The 18,314-nt window shown below is 51.1% G+C and overlaps 3 protein-coding genes across 3 annotated transcripts; 1 reads left to right on the forward strand and 2 right to left on the reverse strand.

The window, feature by feature from the left end:
• Positions 1–1,462: 1,462 nt before the first annotated feature.
• RpL19 (ribosomal protein L19) lies at positions 1,463–2,831 on the reverse strand. The gene is made up of 2 exons (XM_003740539.1): positions 2,792–2,831; positions 1,463–2,112 (listed from the first exon to the last, which is right to left on the reverse strand). Exons 1-2 carry the CDS (start codon positions 2,794–2,796, stop codon positions 1,518–1,520), a joined length of 600 nt encoding a protein of 199 aa, XP_003740587.1. The 5' UTR covers positions 2,797–2,831; the 3' UTR covers positions 1,463–1,517.
• Positions 2,832–4,824: 1,993 nt separating this feature from the next.
• ago (F-box and WD-40 domain protein 7) lies at positions 4,825–15,381 on the forward strand. The gene is made up of 11 exons (XM_003740538.2): positions 4,825–4,990; positions 8,142–8,398; positions 8,498–8,632; positions 8,962–9,112; positions 9,211–9,380; positions 11,596–11,878; positions 11,981–12,176; positions 12,292–12,478; positions 12,605–12,839; positions 12,942–13,382; positions 13,479–15,381. The coding sequence occupies exons 2-11, from the start codon at positions 8,283–8,285 to the stop codon at positions 13,566–13,568; spliced, it is 2,004 nt and encodes a 667-aa protein (XP_003740586.1). The 5' UTR covers positions 4,825–4,990; positions 8,142–8,282; the 3' UTR covers positions 13,569–15,381.
• A 587-nt stretch (positions 15,382–15,968) lies between these two features.
• DCTN2-p50 (dynactin subunit 2) lies at positions 15,969–18,062 on the reverse strand. Its single transcript, XM_003740554.1, has 7 exons — positions 17,823–18,062; positions 17,539–17,733; positions 17,199–17,334; positions 16,900–17,072; positions 16,504–16,758; positions 16,239–16,385; positions 15,969–16,130 (listed from the first exon to the last, which is right to left on the reverse strand). The coding sequence occupies exons 1-7, from the start codon at positions 17,949–17,951 to the stop codon at positions 15,996–15,998; spliced, it is 1,170 nt and encodes a 389-aa protein (XP_003740602.1). The 5' UTR covers positions 17,952–18,062; the 3' UTR covers positions 15,969–15,995.
• Between the last annotated feature and the right edge of the window lie 252 nt (positions 18,063–18,314).

Genomic DNA, 18,314 nt, shown 5'->3' on the forward strand with positions numbered 1-18,314 from the left:
GTCGAGGTCCGACGATACTCCCAACTGTCGAAGTTCGACGAAGGCATAAGGCGGACGCGTCCAGTTCCAGGTTGGAAGACGGGAGAGTGAGAATCCAATGATCACCGGAAGCCGAAAAGCCTTGCCGAACGCTCCTGTCCTAGAGTTGCACCAAATCATTGCTCGTCCTCTCTGCAACTCCAACTTCTCGTGGATATGCTCTCATTGAAAATCCTGTGCGTTATGTTCATAATATTGCCTCCGACGGTCCGTGCTCTAGCAAGCCTCGCGGCTGGCGCCGTTGCTCCTTTTGTGATCGGGGGCAAACTGCTCCTGATACCGAAAGCGATCGCTGTCCATGCCGGTTTCGGGTTAAGCGGAGTGAACATCGCAGCCGCAGCCCTCCTGAAAAATGCGATCGTCATCCCAGCCGCTATCGCGGGGATCAAGGCGGGCTACGGAGCCTCTTCGTATCTGAACTCTCATCGGATTCCGGGAAGAGGGGGAGGGGGCAGAGCACTCGTAAGGCAGGGTGGTCCCAGAACCGTTCCACCTTACCCTTTACAGCCTACAGCACCTCCCAATCATCAGATGCCCTCCCCGGCCCGAACACGACCGACAGGGAAATCAGCCCTCCAATTTTCTAGATTACTGCTACCCAGGGATGACGCGCAGAAGGCACAGAAGGGGATGAGGACGGATGTACCGCCTCATCTCGTGCTAATTCCAAATGCTGAGCAGCCAGCATCGAAGCTGAAACTTACCCCGAACAACTGATCTCTCGATGCGCCCTCCATCCCCTGGCGAGGAGTTCGAGGCATCCCCGAGTGTTGGTTGGTTGGGCATGAACCGCACCCAATTTTTGGAAATAAATCCGCCGTACGACAGAATCATTGCATATCGATCCTTGACTGCCCCAAAATTAGAAGACTGATGAACTCGGCCGTGGTTGTCTGTAGTGTATAGCTCAAGAAAACACTGGGACCTTAGAAACCCAGCTGTGGCTCAGCCTCAGTCTCGAGAGAGCGGAGATTCGCCTGACAACGCAGATGACGGGATAGAGAACCGCAACGACATATTGCAGGACGTTCGCCCCGGAGCATCTCTCGTTCGAGGATGGTCGAAAGGCGAGAGTCGTGCGTTGGTTAACACGCAATGGAGGATAGAGACTCGATAGGTCCCCCATTCGCTTTGACTCCATTCGCTCGTCGGAGTCAGATCAGGCTTGGAGGTAGAACCAGCCAGGAATCAGGCGAGGAACTCCTCGCTCGATACATCGATTCCGGATGTATCAATCGAGAGAGTGCCGCAATCGCGGAGGAGAACGGAAAGCTTTTTCATTGTCTCAAGATAGATACGGGGACTCGCGCTAAGGGAAAAACCTTATACCTCGACGGAATAGAACAGAGGAATAAGGCTAAAGAGTTGAGGCTTCATCGCTATCAAGCGTTGAAATCGTCCTTGAGCTCTATGAAGAAAAATCTTGTCTTCCACTGGAACGCTCCTTTTATTCGTAACGATAACCGAGCGGAATCTGTTTATTTCTTATCCCCGGCGGTCTGGGCCTTCTTTTCATCTCCTCCGGCCAGTTCTTGCTTCTTCTGAAGGATTCGCTGCTCTCGTCGGATGCGAGCCTCCTTGACCTTCAGACGTCTGGCTTCGGCCTGGTCGTTGAGCATCTTCGTGCGAGCCTTCTCGGCCTTCTTACGATGAATGTGCTCCATAAGGTTGCGCTTGTTCTTGAAGACGGCACCCTTCGATTTCAAGTACAGCTCACGATACAAGTGCTTATCGATCTTGTTGGCCTCTCGGTACTTCCTCAGAAGACGTCGGAGGACACGCTGTCGCCTGATCCACAGGAGTTTCGTGGGCATACGGGCGTTCGCGGTACCCTTCCTCTTACCGATACCGCAATGACGACCCTTTCTGCGAGCTTCGGCGTTCCTCCTGCATCTGAAACGCGAGTGGATCTTGACGGGTTTGCGGATGATCAAACCGTCTTTGATCAGCTTTCGGATGTTCTCGCGAGAGTTGGCATTTGCGATCTCCTGAACTTCATTGGGGTCCAACCAGGCCTTGTTGCGACCGCATTTCAGCACCGCGGCTGCGAGTCGCTTTTGCAAACGGAGCGTACTGAAAGCGTAAAAAGTTGTTAGTCTTCCTCCATTTATCTAGAGACTGAGGTTTGACAAATGACGGAGACTCCTCGGACTATCACACGAGCCATCGGTAGCCCTGCTGTACACCAGATTGGATGGATAATCCGATGGAAAACACTTCATGGGAAAGACCGGCCCAGCTCTCTTGACATTTTGAGAGCTTATTCTCTATTTGGGAATCTGGTAGTCACCGAGAAACCTAGGAAATCCCGCCGGCAAAAATGTTCCGAGTGGGAACCGGGTATCGGACGAAACCTCCAAAACGCTTCGGGACTAATAAGGCGCCTCGAGCCGTACTTTCGACGGAGTAGCCACGTGGTGAAAACAACACTTCCGAAAACTCGGTTATCCCACTCGAGGAGGACACATCACATGTTTGCGGCCGAGCAATCGACCTGGAATCGTCGTACGAACTCGGAACCGATGCATCACGACATTCCGGGAGCTTCCCGAGCGTCATTGAGGTCCGGCCAGACCTGTCCCAACAACACACCGCTTGGGCAACCCCCTTCGACGTCTCGATACGACTCATCCTCGTCTGATCCGTCATGAACGACGCTGCGGAGCTCAAGCTCGGCACGACCGACTGCCCCGTGCTTGGGAATACCGCTTAATTCCATTCAGAATTGGAAATTTTCACTTTTTCTCTTTACCTCATGTTGGTAGCCTCAACACGGCACACGAAAAGAAAATTGATGGTGATTTCTGTCTCCGAGTCGACCTGCGTATCGCATCACCGGGTGGTCCTTAAGCGAAAGTTGTCAAGTTCGGCGCGTGCCTCCGCCTCGATGGACATTCGATACTCGCGATCCGATCGTGAGTCGAATCTATCAGCGAAGCCCTCACCGAGCATTTTCAAGATTTCGAGTCGGTGGCAGCTTCGAGATCGCCGAGGAAATCTTGAGTTTCATGAGCGTTCCTCGGAAGCGACCGCCGCGCCCCCTACTGGACGACTGAACGTTTGATTGAGTGGATGACATGATCCAGCCCGCGCGCGACTTGCTCAGGGGAAGACAAGAGTATATTTCGGAATTCCCGTCCCCGTCTGATGCGATAAGGGTGACCCTGATCAAGTGGCCTCAGCTCTCTCGTTCTCGACGAGTTGCGCCCTCTTCGCCGCAGGGATCACATGAGAACGAGTCTCACGGCTTCTGAATGGAACGGCTGATTTCTCTGCGACTGCGACGGGTGGAGCTGAATGAACGCAAAATTACTGCATACATAATTCTGAGACGGAAGGGGGGCGCAACCATGTGCTCCGTTTGCTTTTGACTGTCTGCACTCTGCCTGCCGGAGGAGATCTACGGATGTCCGTACTTCGGGGAGGAGCTCGCGCTGCAATTATTTTCAGAGATCTGCCGTGCTTGAATCATGGCTCGCGCGATGCGCCAGACTGGACTCGGGTGGAATTCCCCATCGAAAGTAGTCGAGCTCGTGAGCACTCATCGGGGCGTTGGATGCCAAATGTTTCGGACACTCTTGCTTCCGCTCGCTCAACTTGCGGCTCGCGAACATTCGGGGCTTCAGCAGTCGCGCCTCTAGTCGCTTTCGTCGAATCGATCTTTGCCAGTTTTTCCCGACCGTCGATTCATTTTCTCGATCTTGCATTTCGATCGAAATCCATTATCGAATTCCTTTTTGATCGGGATAGGCTCCAGTTGCAGAGATGGGCAGCGGGAAAAGCCAAAGAAAGAACCCGACCGCTGCTTTCCCACGTTCTGCGCCGAAATTCGCCGCGACCGAGGTATGAGTCGAGGAGCGTCATGAATGATGTACACGGCAGCGAGAATCACTGCCTTGCTGATTTCCCGATAACGGCAGGTGCCGGGAGAAACTCACAAAAAGCGATGGAACGGTCGTCAAGTCGGCAGCGTGTCGAGCAGCCTCTGCACGAGACGTGCACTTCGCTACTTACAATTAGAATGTCGCCAAGCAAGAGAAAGGTCCCCTTTCGGTAGGGTCTGAGCTGACGTCCCCTCTCTCGGTTGAGGCTCGATCCCGTCTGACGGTGAGATGTCGCAGGAGCCCGTCACGATTCCACCTGAGGAATTCGCTCAATGGCATCTGCATAAGGTAAAAAAGTGTAACTGTCCCCAGGTTATGAAAAGCTCCGAATTCAGCCTCATTTTCGACTTATATCCTCACGAGAGCTTCACGCTCCGCCGGTTTCATCTCGACGTCTTTTCTCGGAGTCGGAGAATGCTTCCTTTTGTGGGCGATGCCATATGAAGGCAGTTCGTTGTCAGGCTGCATTTCACTCGCGTCTCCTTCCCGTCATACACGGTGTTGGTTGGTTCAGATGGCAACGATCGAATGGATCAGCAAATAGAGGGAGACTGATTTGACTTCATCGATCGAATCATTCGGGAGATAGGTCGGGTGAGCTTTCCGGGGCGCTTTAGTTTCGAAAGCCCGGCTCGTTAGAGATGAACTTTTAACGAATCGGACCCCATCTTCTCGATCGCCTGTGTGAGTTGCGTCTGCGGCCAGATTTGCCAGGAGTTGGACGAACGCCCGAATCTCGGGTCGGCTATGCCGCGATTCCAGTCTCCCTGAATCATAGGAAATCCCGGACCCGGTCGGCTCGAGACGCGGTGCGGCGGCGCAGCGGGGAGACGTGTAATTTTTGAAACTTGGCGCGCTGAAGCTTCCTGTCGTCTGTAGGCTTTCAGTTTCGCTTCCGCTTGTGAGTTGGGAGAGAATTTCTCGATGAGAATTGTCGTGCACAGTTTCTTGAGAACGTCGAGCTGCTCTGTTGAGGCTGTGGCCAAGTTCTAGCGAAAATGGAGTATCTCCGGTGACCATTTCACTGGCTTGACGGCCGAACATCGCCCGATTTGATTCATCCTCAGGTACGATGTTTGTTTTTTCCACAGAATTCTCGATGCAGGTGAGCCAGAGAGAGTTTATTCGAACACATCTATCCGAGAAGACGTGCTCTGGAAGCTCCGTTCGTTTGACAGAGCCGACCGACTGGAGCAACGCTCGGGCTCGAGCACGCTTTCAGCGAGGCTCCGCTGAAGAATCCCCCCGGTTTCCCTTGTTCGGAACGAGCGAACGCTGGTACCATCTTTGGCAACTTGTTTCTCTTATTTATTTCTCGGCTCGAGAATACATTTGATCTCGCAACATCTGCGATGGTCGGCTCTTAGTTCCCCGATCGGAAATATGCGAGGTTATCTGCGTATGTGGAACATAGGGAGAATTCCCCGTTTCGGAAGCGATTGCCTAAGAGGAAGGTTGCAACGTTGAAGTCGTGATCTTTGGATTGAAGGCTCGAGGGGCCCCAAGTCCTCGAGGTTCATCTTGGACATCTGCCAGATCGTACCCGAACCTGAAAGCGCCGAATCTACTACGATCTACCTTTCATTCTGTATTAGGGCTCGTCGGACAAATCTGATGACGATATTTCTGGGAGTCGGACGACTTCCGCCCATTGCCATTTGACGTGGCGTTTTTTTCTTCCACTCAATTATCTCAAGCGAATTTTCGAGACGAGGACTCGATTCTTCGGAATCGAATCCTCGTTTTTTCCAATGTGACACCTGTGTATCGTTTCCATCGACTTTTCTGTGAGCTTTCGAGCTTGTTGTTTCCTTGGTGCGGCTGACGGAGTGACAGTCGGTGTGTTGTCGTGTGTCCGCAGTGATCGTGTCGGATGCATCGTTTTCCGACTCAAAACAGAGGCTCTGGTTCTCGTTGTGAGCCGAAAGCACCATCAGCGATACAAGCAGCCGTATGAAGCTCGTTTTGCGATCTGAGTCGCCGCCTTTCCCGGCATCGCTGTCTGCGCTGGGAACCTGCCCAAGACAGAATGGATTGAGGTCCTCGATATATTCCTAGCGGGCTGGTGTCAGAGGCTCTTACGCGGCCCCGAAGAAAACTCGAGGGAAACCGCCCTCAGGAAGAGTCCTGATGTGAAGGAATCACGTGCAGGGAGTGCACTGGCTGAACTCTGATCAAAGGACGCTGGACCTGCTTTTCGAGTCTCGCAGAAAGATCGCTCATCATCCTCGTGTTTACGATGAGGGACACCTTGCGCCACAATCATCGAGAGCCGTCCGGGACTTCAACCGCGGGAGTTTCCAGCTCCTCGGGAGGCCTTTTCGCGGATGATGAGGGATGCATAATTTGAACGCAGAGCTCCGATCATACGTTTTTTTTCGCGGTACGTGTTGGGTCGTTGTGTCCTTGCGGGATACCTGGCCGTGAAAAACTCTTTCTCCGTCATGAACGCACACCGGCAGCCAGCTCGTGAGTGAAACGGTCTTTCGCTGCGAATGTGATCGACGCTCTGATCTTGGTTTTCTCCGCTCAATTAACCCCTTGATTAATTTTGAAAATATACAGGGAGACTGTGAGACGTGAACGCGATGATTGGGCTTGATTGCCACTTTAGTTTCTGCTCTGACGGATGATTGGACTTGTCGGAGACGGGCAATCGCCTTCGGATCGGGCTCCGAAAAGCAACTTCCGATGGAGGAGAAAATCCATTCGACGCGAAAAGATCGTATCGGCGAAAGCTGCACGGAATCGATGTCGATAGTTAGTCGAGAGCGGGATGATGATGACATCTTCCGCTGGAGATTGCCGTCCTGCGTCTGATATTTCCTGATTCCCGAGAGGAAACCCTGAACGGATTCAAGTCGCGAGCGTCATCGGAACCGGTGACGACAAGAGACGTCGCCAAAAGAGAGACCTGGTTTCGACTCCCGACGTCCGAGCAATCCGGAGCGATGATCTCTTTTCACCTATCCGAAGTTCCTCGATTCGTGACCCTGAATGCATCCTCTCCATGTGCGGAGTTGGGCTTCCCCGTAAGGAACTTGACTTCTCGTCTAATATGATTTGAACAGTCTACACCTGTGCGATCCTCTCCCAATGAGCTGGGGATCGAAGCGCTCACGGAGCGCTTGCTCATTCGTCCTCGAGAGTCTCTGCGAAGGGATCCCGCTCATTCGCGGGGGCTTGACACGAATTTCGGGGATTTGTTTTATTTATCTATGTTATCCATGACAGCGGCCTAGTGGGTTGGTTGGTGGTTGTCACCATGGAGTTCGAAAACGGCCTGGCGGAAGGCTCGCCGTCCGTTCGTAGCACCGACGGCTCGCCCGTAACGGGAGAGGCGCCATTCCAAGCACGGTGGCCTGTTCGGAGGATCAGGGAGGGCTCTTCCACGTGTTCCTCCAGGATTTCTCCCTCTGATCTCGATTGAACTTCGAAAATGATAAGCTTCTGTACCTCTTACCGCGGATCCCGACCCCTCAACGTCAGCCTATACCCAAGTTGGAGAGAGTTCTGAATCCTGAACACGATGCGAGGAGGCTCGTGGCTCGCGGCTCAGAAGCGAAAAGTGTGTGCTCTCGTTTATAGAGAGTCCGAGCCGTAGCTTTCGCGCCTTCCGGCCCTTGCAAGGCTCATGGGGGAAGTTTCCGTTCTCGGAGTGATCTGAGAGTCAACCACCGATCGGACAACTGGCGATTCGTTCGCCGCTCGAGATCTCTCATAACAGCGGCTGATGTCACTCGATGACTCGGTCGCCTCATGTCGCACATCGAGATTCGAGAAAAAAAGTTCCACTGACATTGCTGACTGAGTTAGTCGGAGCTCTTGAAGGGTATGATATTCATGAATTGAGGCGTGGATAGAGCGATGGATAAGCGAGCTGCGCTGGGCAATCATATACGGATGAGCCCTTGATACATGAATTGATCACACAGATCGAAGATGCCATCTTCATCAGAAATTCCCTCGATTCCCATTCTTCCTGGTTGCGGGCTCCTTCGGCGCGGAGCCGAGCGGTGTTTGGACCCAGATGCCCGGAGGTTTGAGGGCTGCTTGCGGCTGCAGCCAGGAAATGACTCTGAAGACTCTGTTGCAGTGTATTGGTCGGGAAGCACCAGTCTGAGCCTCGGGATTTTGGTCCCGGATGTCGAGAATGCCCTAGAACTTCTCTCCAAGGAAAGCACTCGAGATTCCCACTGATTTACTCTCTCTTTCCAGGTAGAACACGGATTGTCTCGCTGTTGCTGCTACTGCCCTTGTCAAACTGATCCGCGGGCTGAACGATCACGCGAGTCTGAACTCGCAGCCAAACTCTTTCGTCTGTAGGATTGAGGGATTCCGGTAGCTAGAAGAGTTTAGATGGATATAAACTCTGCTCAGGCTGAAGAATTGGCTTCTCTGGCCACTGTTGGGCCAATACTAGCGGTCGCCATAGTTAAAGCCCGAGAGGAATCTCGGGGATTACTGTTCAGAAGGTATGTGCGCGATATCTATGCGTGAAGAACACATTTTATGATTCATACTCCTATTTGGGATGTCGGAGCATCGGGTACAATTTGCAACTTCGTCTCCAGGTTGGAGGACTTGATCAGAGTGCATGGTATCACAGAGGACTTCGTAGAAGTCAACCGGGCTCATTTGGTCTGCAGACCTTCCCCGACGCCTGCCGATGCCGATGGCGCGTTGGAGACACATCTTCGCAACTCCAAGTAAGTTCGAGTCGGTGTACTTCGGCCTACCTCCCTTGTCTTCGATTCCCAGAAAACTTAAGGAGATCTCGAAGGGAATCGCGAAAATCCAGATTCTCTGTGCAATCGATCCGATCTCAATCTTTACACTGGACTACAACGACGAAGGTCTTCAACTCGTATACCCTTCGAGCTTGACTCGAGATAATAATTGCGTCGGGCATTAAGGCCGTGGAACACTCTTGAATTTTTGGAGAAGATGCTGCGACCAAGAAAGTGGAAAACTTCCTACTGGAGATTAACCTATCGAATAGAGAAGGTTAGTCAATAACTTATTCACCTTTCTCAAGTCTTGAACGAGATGAGGTCAACTCGCTTGCGTCCTCGGTCGACCGCCTACTATCGGATAAAGGCGGTCCGCCCGAAGAAGATTTGGACACACCGGCCCATGCCAGCGACGAGCACGGATTGTCACCTGTTCTAGACCAATCCATGCAGCAGGTGGGAATTACGATAATTACTGCGTACATGTCGATCGCCTCGCACCGTGGCTTATGACCAGACTGATCTCTGAGAACAATGATGGATTTGGATTGCAGGATGATGAAAGCTCGGGCAGCTCGTGTGATGCGCGGATGGGTTCGAACTCCGCAGGACCCCCACCCAAACGGAAATCGGATGTCCAAAACCAGCAACAGTGTTCTCCCGCTAGTAAAAAAATATGTCGAGGACCCGAACTTGAATCTTGGTTGCAACAATTTATATCGTGGTAAGTATCCTTGCATGAAGTAAGCCGGACTTTTCTCACGGTCGCCGATCAATCAAGGGGTCCGGTTGACCTGAGACCGACTCATTCGCGGAGTGCCATTCGGAGAAATCATAAACATTTCACAAGGATGGATCGGGGCGTTTGCTTGTCGATTCGTTCACGGGCACATTTGCAGAGGCATGTAATCGGGATCGGTCGATCGCTTTCGACATGAGTCGCCCTCGGCCTCTGGCAGAATGATTTCGAATATGCTTCGAATCGCTGCGAAACTTTCGTGGTCGTATTTCTGTAGATAGACGGGACAAGATTTATGGAAGGCGTTGAGATTGTTCTCGAGTCTTTCGGTGGAGTAGCAGGTGCCTTTCTCCTTGGATGTGCCAACCGCCGGTCCCGGCTCGTGTTTTGTCATGCCTCCGACATGATTGAGAGCTTGTAGCGACACAGTCGACAGACAATTTTTGAAATCGAAAGGAAACACGGCCTGCAACGAGTTCAGAGGTTTTTCTCGATCCGAAAATCTGTTCGTGAGCCCGTCAGCGGTGTTATCGTCAGTGGTCTGAAGAAGATGCGCTCGGGAAGCGTGATTACCTGTGAAGTCGCGTTCAGGCAACGAACTCGTTGATGGATCTGCTCCAGAGTGTTCGTCACTTTGTTGATGCTAGGTAATGCCTGCGGGAAGGATCGCGTTGGCAATATCCCGGAGAATTTTCGTCAGGGTAAATCCCCGGAGGAATTGATTTGATATGTTTGTGTTTCACCTTCGGATCGATCAGTTTCCTCGCGTTGGCAGTGCATGCTCTGAAAGCGTCCAGGGTATCGCACGACCAGTACTGGTCGCATGCGCTGAAAGCGTGGACGCAGGCGAACCATAAGGCGAGACCTCTGGAGCCGTATGTTGTCGCTGCCACGAACTGGCCTTTCGCTGGAATTAATCGGAAGCGATGAACCTTCCGCAGTCTCCAAGTTCGATGCGGAATATTATTTTTATCGAAGAAAGTCGACGATCCCCGTGCCTGTTTTGAAAAACATGGCTGTGAGGACTTCACGGAAACAGGGGGTGAGGGCTTGCAGAGAAGGAGACTGAAGGGAGTTCCCCGATCCTTGTCGCGCTCGGAACTCGCGGAAGATGGCCGGCCTTCCCGAAACCGTTTTCCGTCGACTGCGAACACTATCGGAGAAGGTCCGTGCAACTAGCAGCGATGTCTTGGGCCTCACCGTTTTTGTCTTCGCATTGCTTCGGTAACTGATTCCGAACGAGGAGGAACTTTCCCTTGCATTCCTCAGTGCGCAGATGATGCCATACGCAGTTCCACAAAGCGCGTTGTCTCGTGCAAGCCCTATCCTGAATAATAGGAGCGGATATCAGAGAACGTCATCGGAGATTCAATTCACGTTTTCGATTGACTTCCCGGATGCGTGGAGATCCGTCGAATCTGTAGAATCTCGTAGACCGGACTGAGATACACATTAGAGGATCCTTCAGGGGTACACTCATTGGCGAAGAAGGCGGAATGGTGCATTAATACCATCGCGAGCTCTCTATCGTGATCGCTCGACCGCGAAGACGATCGGCCGAATGAAGCCATCCTCATCATCGAGGGCTCCGACTCACCTGCACGAGGGAAGGCAATCGTCTCGCGCATTGCCAGAGCTTCGATGCGTCTTTGAGACATGTGTTCGGTGATGTGAAAGAATAAGAAGGATTGCATGTCTTCGACGCAAGCTTGCTCGAGTCATCCGCGAGAAAACACGAACACCAGAGTAGAATGGTCGTTGCTGAAACCAAGACCCTTTCGAAACTCATTTTCGCAACTTTCACGAAATGCCGGATACAGGAGCTCAGTGCATTTTATTGTTTGTGACGGTAACGTCTACAAGCCTCACGTGACGGTCTGGCGCAGCAGTTGGCCTATTAGGAGAGACCCGAGAAATCCCGATACCCGAGCGAGTGGTGAGGGTTTTTCCTATCGAGTCAAGATCTCCTCTTGAATCGAGTGCGCCGGAACATATCACTTGCTCTGATCGCCAATTATTACTATTATTATTGATAATCAGCTTCGGAGCGCAGCATAGCTCGTAAACTTCTGCCTTTCCCCCGGTTCGGACTGAGGCCAGGGACTCGCTGCATCCATCGTGTTCCCTCGAATGGTCAATGAGGTTGATTTTCGGAAGTTGAATCGGAATAGATGCTCATACGTTCTTCCTTTCCAATTAGGTCTCATGGCGAACGTTCAAACGCACTGGATTGTTTAATGTCTACTTGTGATGCTTCCCAAGTACGTCATGTGATGAGCGTCATCGAGCCTCGATTCCAGCGGGACTTCATTTCGTTACTTCCGAAAGAGTTGGCATTGTATGTGTTAGCGTTCTTGGAACCTAGAGACCTGTTGCGAGCTGCTCAGACTTGTCGGTATTGGAGAGTTCTCGCTGAAGACAATCTCCTATGGAGAATAAAGTGCCGAGAGCACGGAATCGAGACTCCTCCACAAATAGGCGGGGTAAGTACTCTCGTTCTAGCTCGGAGATTCTCCGTTTACCAGACGCCACGACGATGAACGATTCGAACGACCGCTCATTCAACGTAATCCTCCTGCCCACAGAGCTCACCGAGGTCGTGGAAACGAGCGTTCATGCGACAGTACGCAATCACGATGAATTGGAGATCCCGACCGTTACGGAAGTTGAAAGCACTCAAGGGACACGACGATCATGTCATCACATGTCTGCAATTTTCCGGGAACCGGATCGTGTCCGGGAGTGATGACTATACCCTGAAGGTTTGGAGCGCCGCGAGCGGTGAGTAGCCACCCCTTCGTCTCAATCGATATTCATCCTCATCATGGGATGAACTTGCCAAAGCCGAGACTCGGGTCCGAGACGAGTCGCGATCATGCGGGATGTTTCGTCGCAGGTAAATGTCTTCGAGTGCTTGTCGGCCATTCGGGTGGAGTATGGTCGTCTCAAATGTCTGGCGCTATAGTGATCTCAGGCTCAACGGATCGCACCCTAAAAGTTTGGAATGCGGACTCGGGCGAATGCATACATACATTATTTGGACACACATCCACCGTGCGTTGCATGCACCTTCATGGAAACAGGTAACGTGGAATAGTGCTCTACCGTCTCAGTTCCTACATGACGGCTCGTGAATGTAGCTCCCATATGAGTTGAGCTAGGTGTGATATAGATCCTAATCACGGTTTTCCCCCGTCTTCGATCCGCAGGGTGGTGTCAGGATCCAGAGACGCTACTTTACGATTGTGGGATATTTCGACCGGTGAATGCATGGGTGTTTTCATCGGACACGTTGCAGCAGTTCGTTGCGTTCAATACAACGGCAAATTGATTGTATCTGGCGCGTACGATTACATGGTTAAAGTGTGGCACCCCGAACGAGAAGAGTGTCTGCATACATTGCACGGCCATACGAACAGGGTCTACTCCCTCCAGTTCGATGGGGTAAGTGCTTTCCTGCGCAGAACTCGTCCGCCGGCAGATTGTTCAATTCCCCGACTCCAGAATGTCTCATTGAGGAACTTTTTCAATGAATTATCTTTACAGGTACACGTGGTCTCGGGCAGCTTAGACGCTTCGATTCGTGTCTGGGACGTAGAAACGGGTCAATGTAAACATGAGCTAGTCGGGCATCAAAGTCTCACGTCGGGCATGGAGCTGCGGGACAATATACTGGTATCTGGGAACGCCGACAGCACCGTCAAAGTTTGGGACATCATATCGGGAAAATGCCTTCAAACGTTAGCCGGAGCATCGAAACACCAGTCGGCCGTCACATGCTTACAGTTCAACTCGAAGTTTGTCATCACGTCTTCGGACGATGGAACGGTTAAACTATGGGATCTCAAGACAGGAGAATTTCTCCGGAATTTGGTCTCGTTACCGTCCGCAGCCAACGGAGGCGTGGTTTGGCGAATTCGCGCCGATCAAACTAAGCTGGTGGCCGCTGTCGGTTCTCGCAACGGAACCGAAGAAACTAAGTTGTTGGTGAGTAAAGCAATGGAAGATCGCTCCGAGCGTCCATCAACATTCACCGATCGTCAGTACCGCTGTACATTAACATTTACTCTGATCGATGTGCAGGTGTTGGATTTCGACGACACGGACGAGACGAAGAACTCTGTCTGCGCCTCCGGAGACGTGGATCGAACGCCACTGGGCGCCTATTGTTAGCTAGATTCGAGCTCCCGACGTTTTTGAACACTCCTTCGGTCAACTCTCTTACCCTCATACCCAACAACAAAAACCCGATACTGCGATAGACCTTTACAAATTTTTAGAATCCAAAATAATTCTCAATGGCAGCGAGAGTGAGAGCAGCATGAAACAACTGCACGCAGGCTCAGCGGATCCGGGAGCTGACTGACCCGAAATATAGTCGTTCCTCGGACGGAATTACATTTCCAAAAGTTCCAATGCGGAAAGCGACGCGATGAATCCACAAACGACGGAATATAATTGAATCATCAATCGATTCAATGACAATCCATCGTAACATACTCCTCCTGTAGGGTCGGCGGCGCTCGGAGGCCGATTGTGCGGATTTGTTGTTTTGGTAAATTTTTGTTCGATCGCTAAATAAGCGGGACCGAGGATGGCGTCGATAGAGAGGGAGCCTACCGAAAATCTCCCTTCATTTCTCGTCATTGGTTCACATCGATTCAATCACTCGCTTTTTCTCGTTTTCCAGCGTGCTTCCTTCCTCCGCGAGAGATGTCACAAAAAAAATAGGCTGGCGTCTTCCTAAACAGACAATATTGAACTACCAACCGACAATTTAGGTAAACTTCAATTTTAGGCAATTAATTCATTAATTCATCATACTTCTTATGATCGCCTGGAATGAGATCCTTACGGAGTTTTGACGAGGGGAGGAGCAGTTGAGCGAACGGGACATGAGAGAAAGGCCTTACTCGTCAAGCCTCACCAACTATGAAACGCTCACGTCGATGGGCGACTTCTGTTCTGAACCAACCTGAATCTCGCCCAACCACCTTGTAAATAATACCGTATAGCTGAGGGCGCGAGTGCTCCTCCGAGGAAGACTCGAAACGTGTTCTCCGATCCGACCGCTGAATATCTGAGCTCCTTGGTCATGAGAAAGAGCGGGTCTGTTCTTCGCACTTGAACTTCTGCGGATCTCGTCATGCAAACGTTACAGCCCGATTTGGTTCGGCTGAAGAGCACTGAAGTACTTACAGCTTTGTGGAATTGAGATGCCAATCCGAAGTCGACGCTCTTTCTCTCTGTCAGTTCCATTAAATTAATAATGATGATCTGATGATGATTTTGACTATGCCAGGGTGTGGCGAGGGATGCCTCGATGAAGGTCCTCTCTGTGATGGAGTTCGAGTTCTTTCGAACGTTCGACGATTTTGATCTCGATCGGGAAAGATGCTCATCTATGCGCAATGGCATCTTTTCCCGGGCGGAAAAATTGGGCGCGAGAAATTGGAGTCGCTGCTTCCCAATGCAACCCAGAAAAGCGGGCATCGTCTCGCAGTACCTGCGGTTCGGGAATCCGCTCCATCAATCCACCCTCCGCACAATCGATTCGCCGCATTCACAATCGATCTCCCTTTGTCGCGAGAGGACGGAGTCCAGTCGAATGACAGTCGTGACATCCGGATGAATCATCATCAATTGCATCGCAGAATCAATGAATCAATCAATCAATTAATGAAGCGCCCGACGATGATGACGACGACGACCGTTATATCATTTGTATCATTCGTAGGTACGCGACTATATTAATTTATTATTGTGTACTACCATTAACAACTACAACAATGAATGTTGGTCTTGTTTCTGGGGTGAACTAGACCGTTGGTGACTCCATCACTGACGTCAACGATAAGGAAATCAGCAATAGCAGTGAAATCTCTCGAGATCTGCTCAGATGCAGACAAAACCTGTCGAATTTGTGAGCGGAAGAAGAAGTATAGTGGATTCTTCTCTGAAAAATTTACACGAATAAAAGTTTTGATAAACCTCACGGAAGAATCTTTGAGCTCGCTGTATAAGATCATCTTTACCATATTCCGCCTGAAAGGAAGACCTCGAGGGCTCACATGTGTCACAACAGGGCTTATATAACCTGAGCGATGATACAAATCATAAGCCTACATAGAGACGTTCCCGCAGCTTTTCGCAGGATAATCTCCGCTTGTAGCGAGTTTTCGATTTCACGAATTATCGGGGCTGCGAGGTTCTCATTGACGAAAGTCCTCAAGAAAAACCTTGCTCATTCTCGGCCTGTGGGCGAGCAAGAGGCTGTCGGTATTGATGGAGGAAGAATGGCAGATCGAGGAGATCTGAGTCTGGGAGCAGCGTTAGCGTAATCGTTAGGAAACCGCCAATCTTTCATGGACCAGTTGGACACCTAGACCTTTCCTGGAATGGGCCAATCGGCCCAGCCCGCTTGACAAGACCATAGAAGACGGATTCACCCTCTTGAAACGTCGCTCGGAGCATGCGATCATTTCTTTATTATCGTCAACTCGTTTCAACGTGATAAATATGAGAAAAATAAATAACTCTTTATTCGGCAGCCAGGAGCCGCTTTCAATCCGCTGGATCCGAAATCCGACGTGGAGCCGTTTACTTCTTGAAAGCATCCATCCTGACTTCGAGCTTCCCGATGTTTTCCGCGATCGTTTTAACATCTTTCTCCAATCTTTCTTGCATCTTCTTGACGAGCTCTCCGTCATTGGCAAGCTGACTCCCCAGGACGATCTGCAAACAATATACCAATTTTTTAGAGAGCTTTTCCCCGAAATATTCTTCCGTTGTTGTTGGATGCCGTATAAAAAGATTGCAAGGACTCGAACGAGCGTTACGAACCTGTTGGCCCTCGAGAGTTGTCAGACACTTGGAGAACTGCAATGCGTGCTCATGCAGCTCTTGCAGGCTCGAGAGCGTCTGCAGTACGTTCGCTAGACCCGGAATCAGGTGATCAACCTTCCGGGCAACTTCGTACATTTGTGCAATCTGTGAAAGAGAGATCGAGGATGAAGGTCAATCTCCGAGCTCCATGAGATTTACGGTCGGCGCGTACACATCCATCCCAGCAGGGACCGGCAGCGGGGAAGTTTCAACTTCAACCAACCTTGTCGGATTTCTGTGCCTCGTCCAACGCCTGCTTTCGTTCGGATACAGCGACGAGTCGTTCGTGGAGCCCCGCAAGCTGGCTTTCGACTCTTTCTATATTCGCCGGATCGAGCAAGAAGAGCTTCGAGGAAAGGTCATCGCAAACATCTTGAAGACTCTTCCCGGCCGTCTGTGCGGAGAGCATGGATACCTTCTGCTTGTCTTCGCCTACTGTAGCTTCCAGCTGCCGCAATCGTTCTTCCAGAGCTGCGACCTAGAACATCCAATTCGAGCTTCGGAATCGGCCTCAGACGAAGTAGGGGAACTCGCAGTGAATTCCCAAACGAACTGTTGCCCGGGGAAGGGAGTATCTAGTGGAGGAGAATTCCGGTCTCCAATCCTCACACGGACCCACCTGCTGGCTCTGCTGCAGTTTACTGTATTCTGGTTTGTAGAAGAGTTCGTATGTCAAAGATCCTTTCGCGTCTTTGGGTGCTTTCTTCGATTCCTGCACAGGTTCGCTCCTGAGAGACGACAACTGCTCCAGCAAGCGTTTGGATATCTCCCCGTTTTTGTCGCCGCCGGGTCCTGCAAGTTGGGCGGGGAATGAGAGATAACGTTTCCTCGACATATCCAAAATGTGATCCGCTGGTTGCCCCTACAAAGATTCGATCAGCTGGGGCTACTATGCCATGTCGATGGGATGGAACCAACCTTCACCGACGACAGCTTCGAGATTCACTTCGGCTAACAATTTCTCGAGCATTTCCATGTCAGCCAGGAGAACCTCATGGTTGTCCGGCCGTTTCCCTTGTTCGATAGCTGTCACATCCTCCAGGAATTGCTTCACCTGTGGGCGAGAAGAGAAATCGATTAAATCAACCGGGAGGACATGATCAGATCTATGCCGGATCCGGCATCGAGGACTCGGTCAGTGATCGGGTGGTCCCCGGAGCAGAGATTATCGAGCATTCTCTTCATGCAGAAGATCAGATGAAGGCTAAAAGGCAACAGCGCAGCAATAACACACTCAAGACATGTCTGGGACACGGACCTCTGTTTTTATCCTATGGTACCGTTGCGGTAGACTCTCATTCTCCTTATCGTCACTGAGCTCCCATTCCCCATATGTAACGTTGTAGCCTTTCTTTCTACCGAATATCAGATGATCCGAGAAGTCCGTCTTCGAGCTGTCGATACGACAGTCTTTGAACTTGTTGTAGGCATATTTTGTCGATATATGCAGCACCTTGAAGGAAAAGATTTCATATGCATCCGTAATGAAAGCTCCGTACGCCAAAGAGTAATCACGAATCGATTCGAACACCTGCCGCTCACCTCGACTGCTTCACTGTCATCCCCGCCCTCGGAGGCTTGATCTACTTCAGGCAAATCATCAGTTTCGTATATGTCCGGCTGATCGATAGCGAAGCCAGGAAGTTCAGCATACTTCGGATTCGATGCCATGATGCAACAATGTGACGTTCTTCTGACGTTCCTTCCGCACGGTTCCAAAAATTACAGGCGTTCCTACTCGACTTCGGGAGCACCTAGTCGTCGTCGTCGAGCACCGCCAGCAGAAGGTTTCGCTTGTTTACATTATTCGTCCGCATGAAAACTCTAGAGAAAGGCTCTCCCAGACTTTCCCCGCATAGATTCAGGCGGAAATACGATCTATGAGGACCTTCCTTGAAGCCAAGAACCCCGAGATTGAGTGCGTGGATTTTCACTATCAGAATATTCTGTTGAGATCGCTCGAAACCGGTGAGCCCTGATAGATGAAAGGACCAAGGTTGGAAAGTACCGCGTGGCGGCTCTCCTCCGACTTTC

The sequence above is a fragment of the Galendromus occidentalis genome, unplaced genomic scaffold, assembly GCF_000255335.2.
Source record: "Galendromus occidentalis unplaced genomic scaffold, Mocc_1.1 scf7180000077006, whole genome shotgun sequence".
In the NCBI taxonomy this organism is placed as follows: Eukaryota; Metazoa; Arthropoda; class Arachnida; order Mesostigmata; family Phytoseiidae; genus Galendromus; species Galendromus occidentalis.

Coding starts and splice junctions, on each gene's coding strand:
- ago (XM_003740538.2), top strand. CDS start 8,283: ATGGATATAAACTCTGCTCAGGCTGAAGAATTGGCTTCTCTGGCCACT. Junction 8,399..8,497: donor CGGGGATTACTGTTCAGAAG/GTATGTGCGCGA, acceptor CTTCGTCTCCAG/GTTGGAGGACTTGATCAGAG. Junction 12,177..12,291: donor GGTTTGGAGCGCCGCGAGCG/GTGAGTAGCCAC, acceptor GTTTCGTCGCAG/GTAAATGTCTTCGAGTGCTT.
- DCTN2-p50 (XM_003740554.1), bottom strand. CDS start 17,951: ATGGCATCGAATCCGAAGTATGCTGAACTTCCTGGCTTCGCTATCGAT. Junction 17,073..17,198: donor CGAAGCTGTCGTCGGTGAAG/GTTGGTTCCATC, acceptor CCCAACTTGCAG/GACCCGGCGGCGACAAAAAC. Junction 16,759..16,899: donor AACTGCAGCAGAGCCAGCAG/GTGGGTCCGTGT, acceptor TGGATGTTCTAG/GTCGCAGCTCTGGAAGAACG.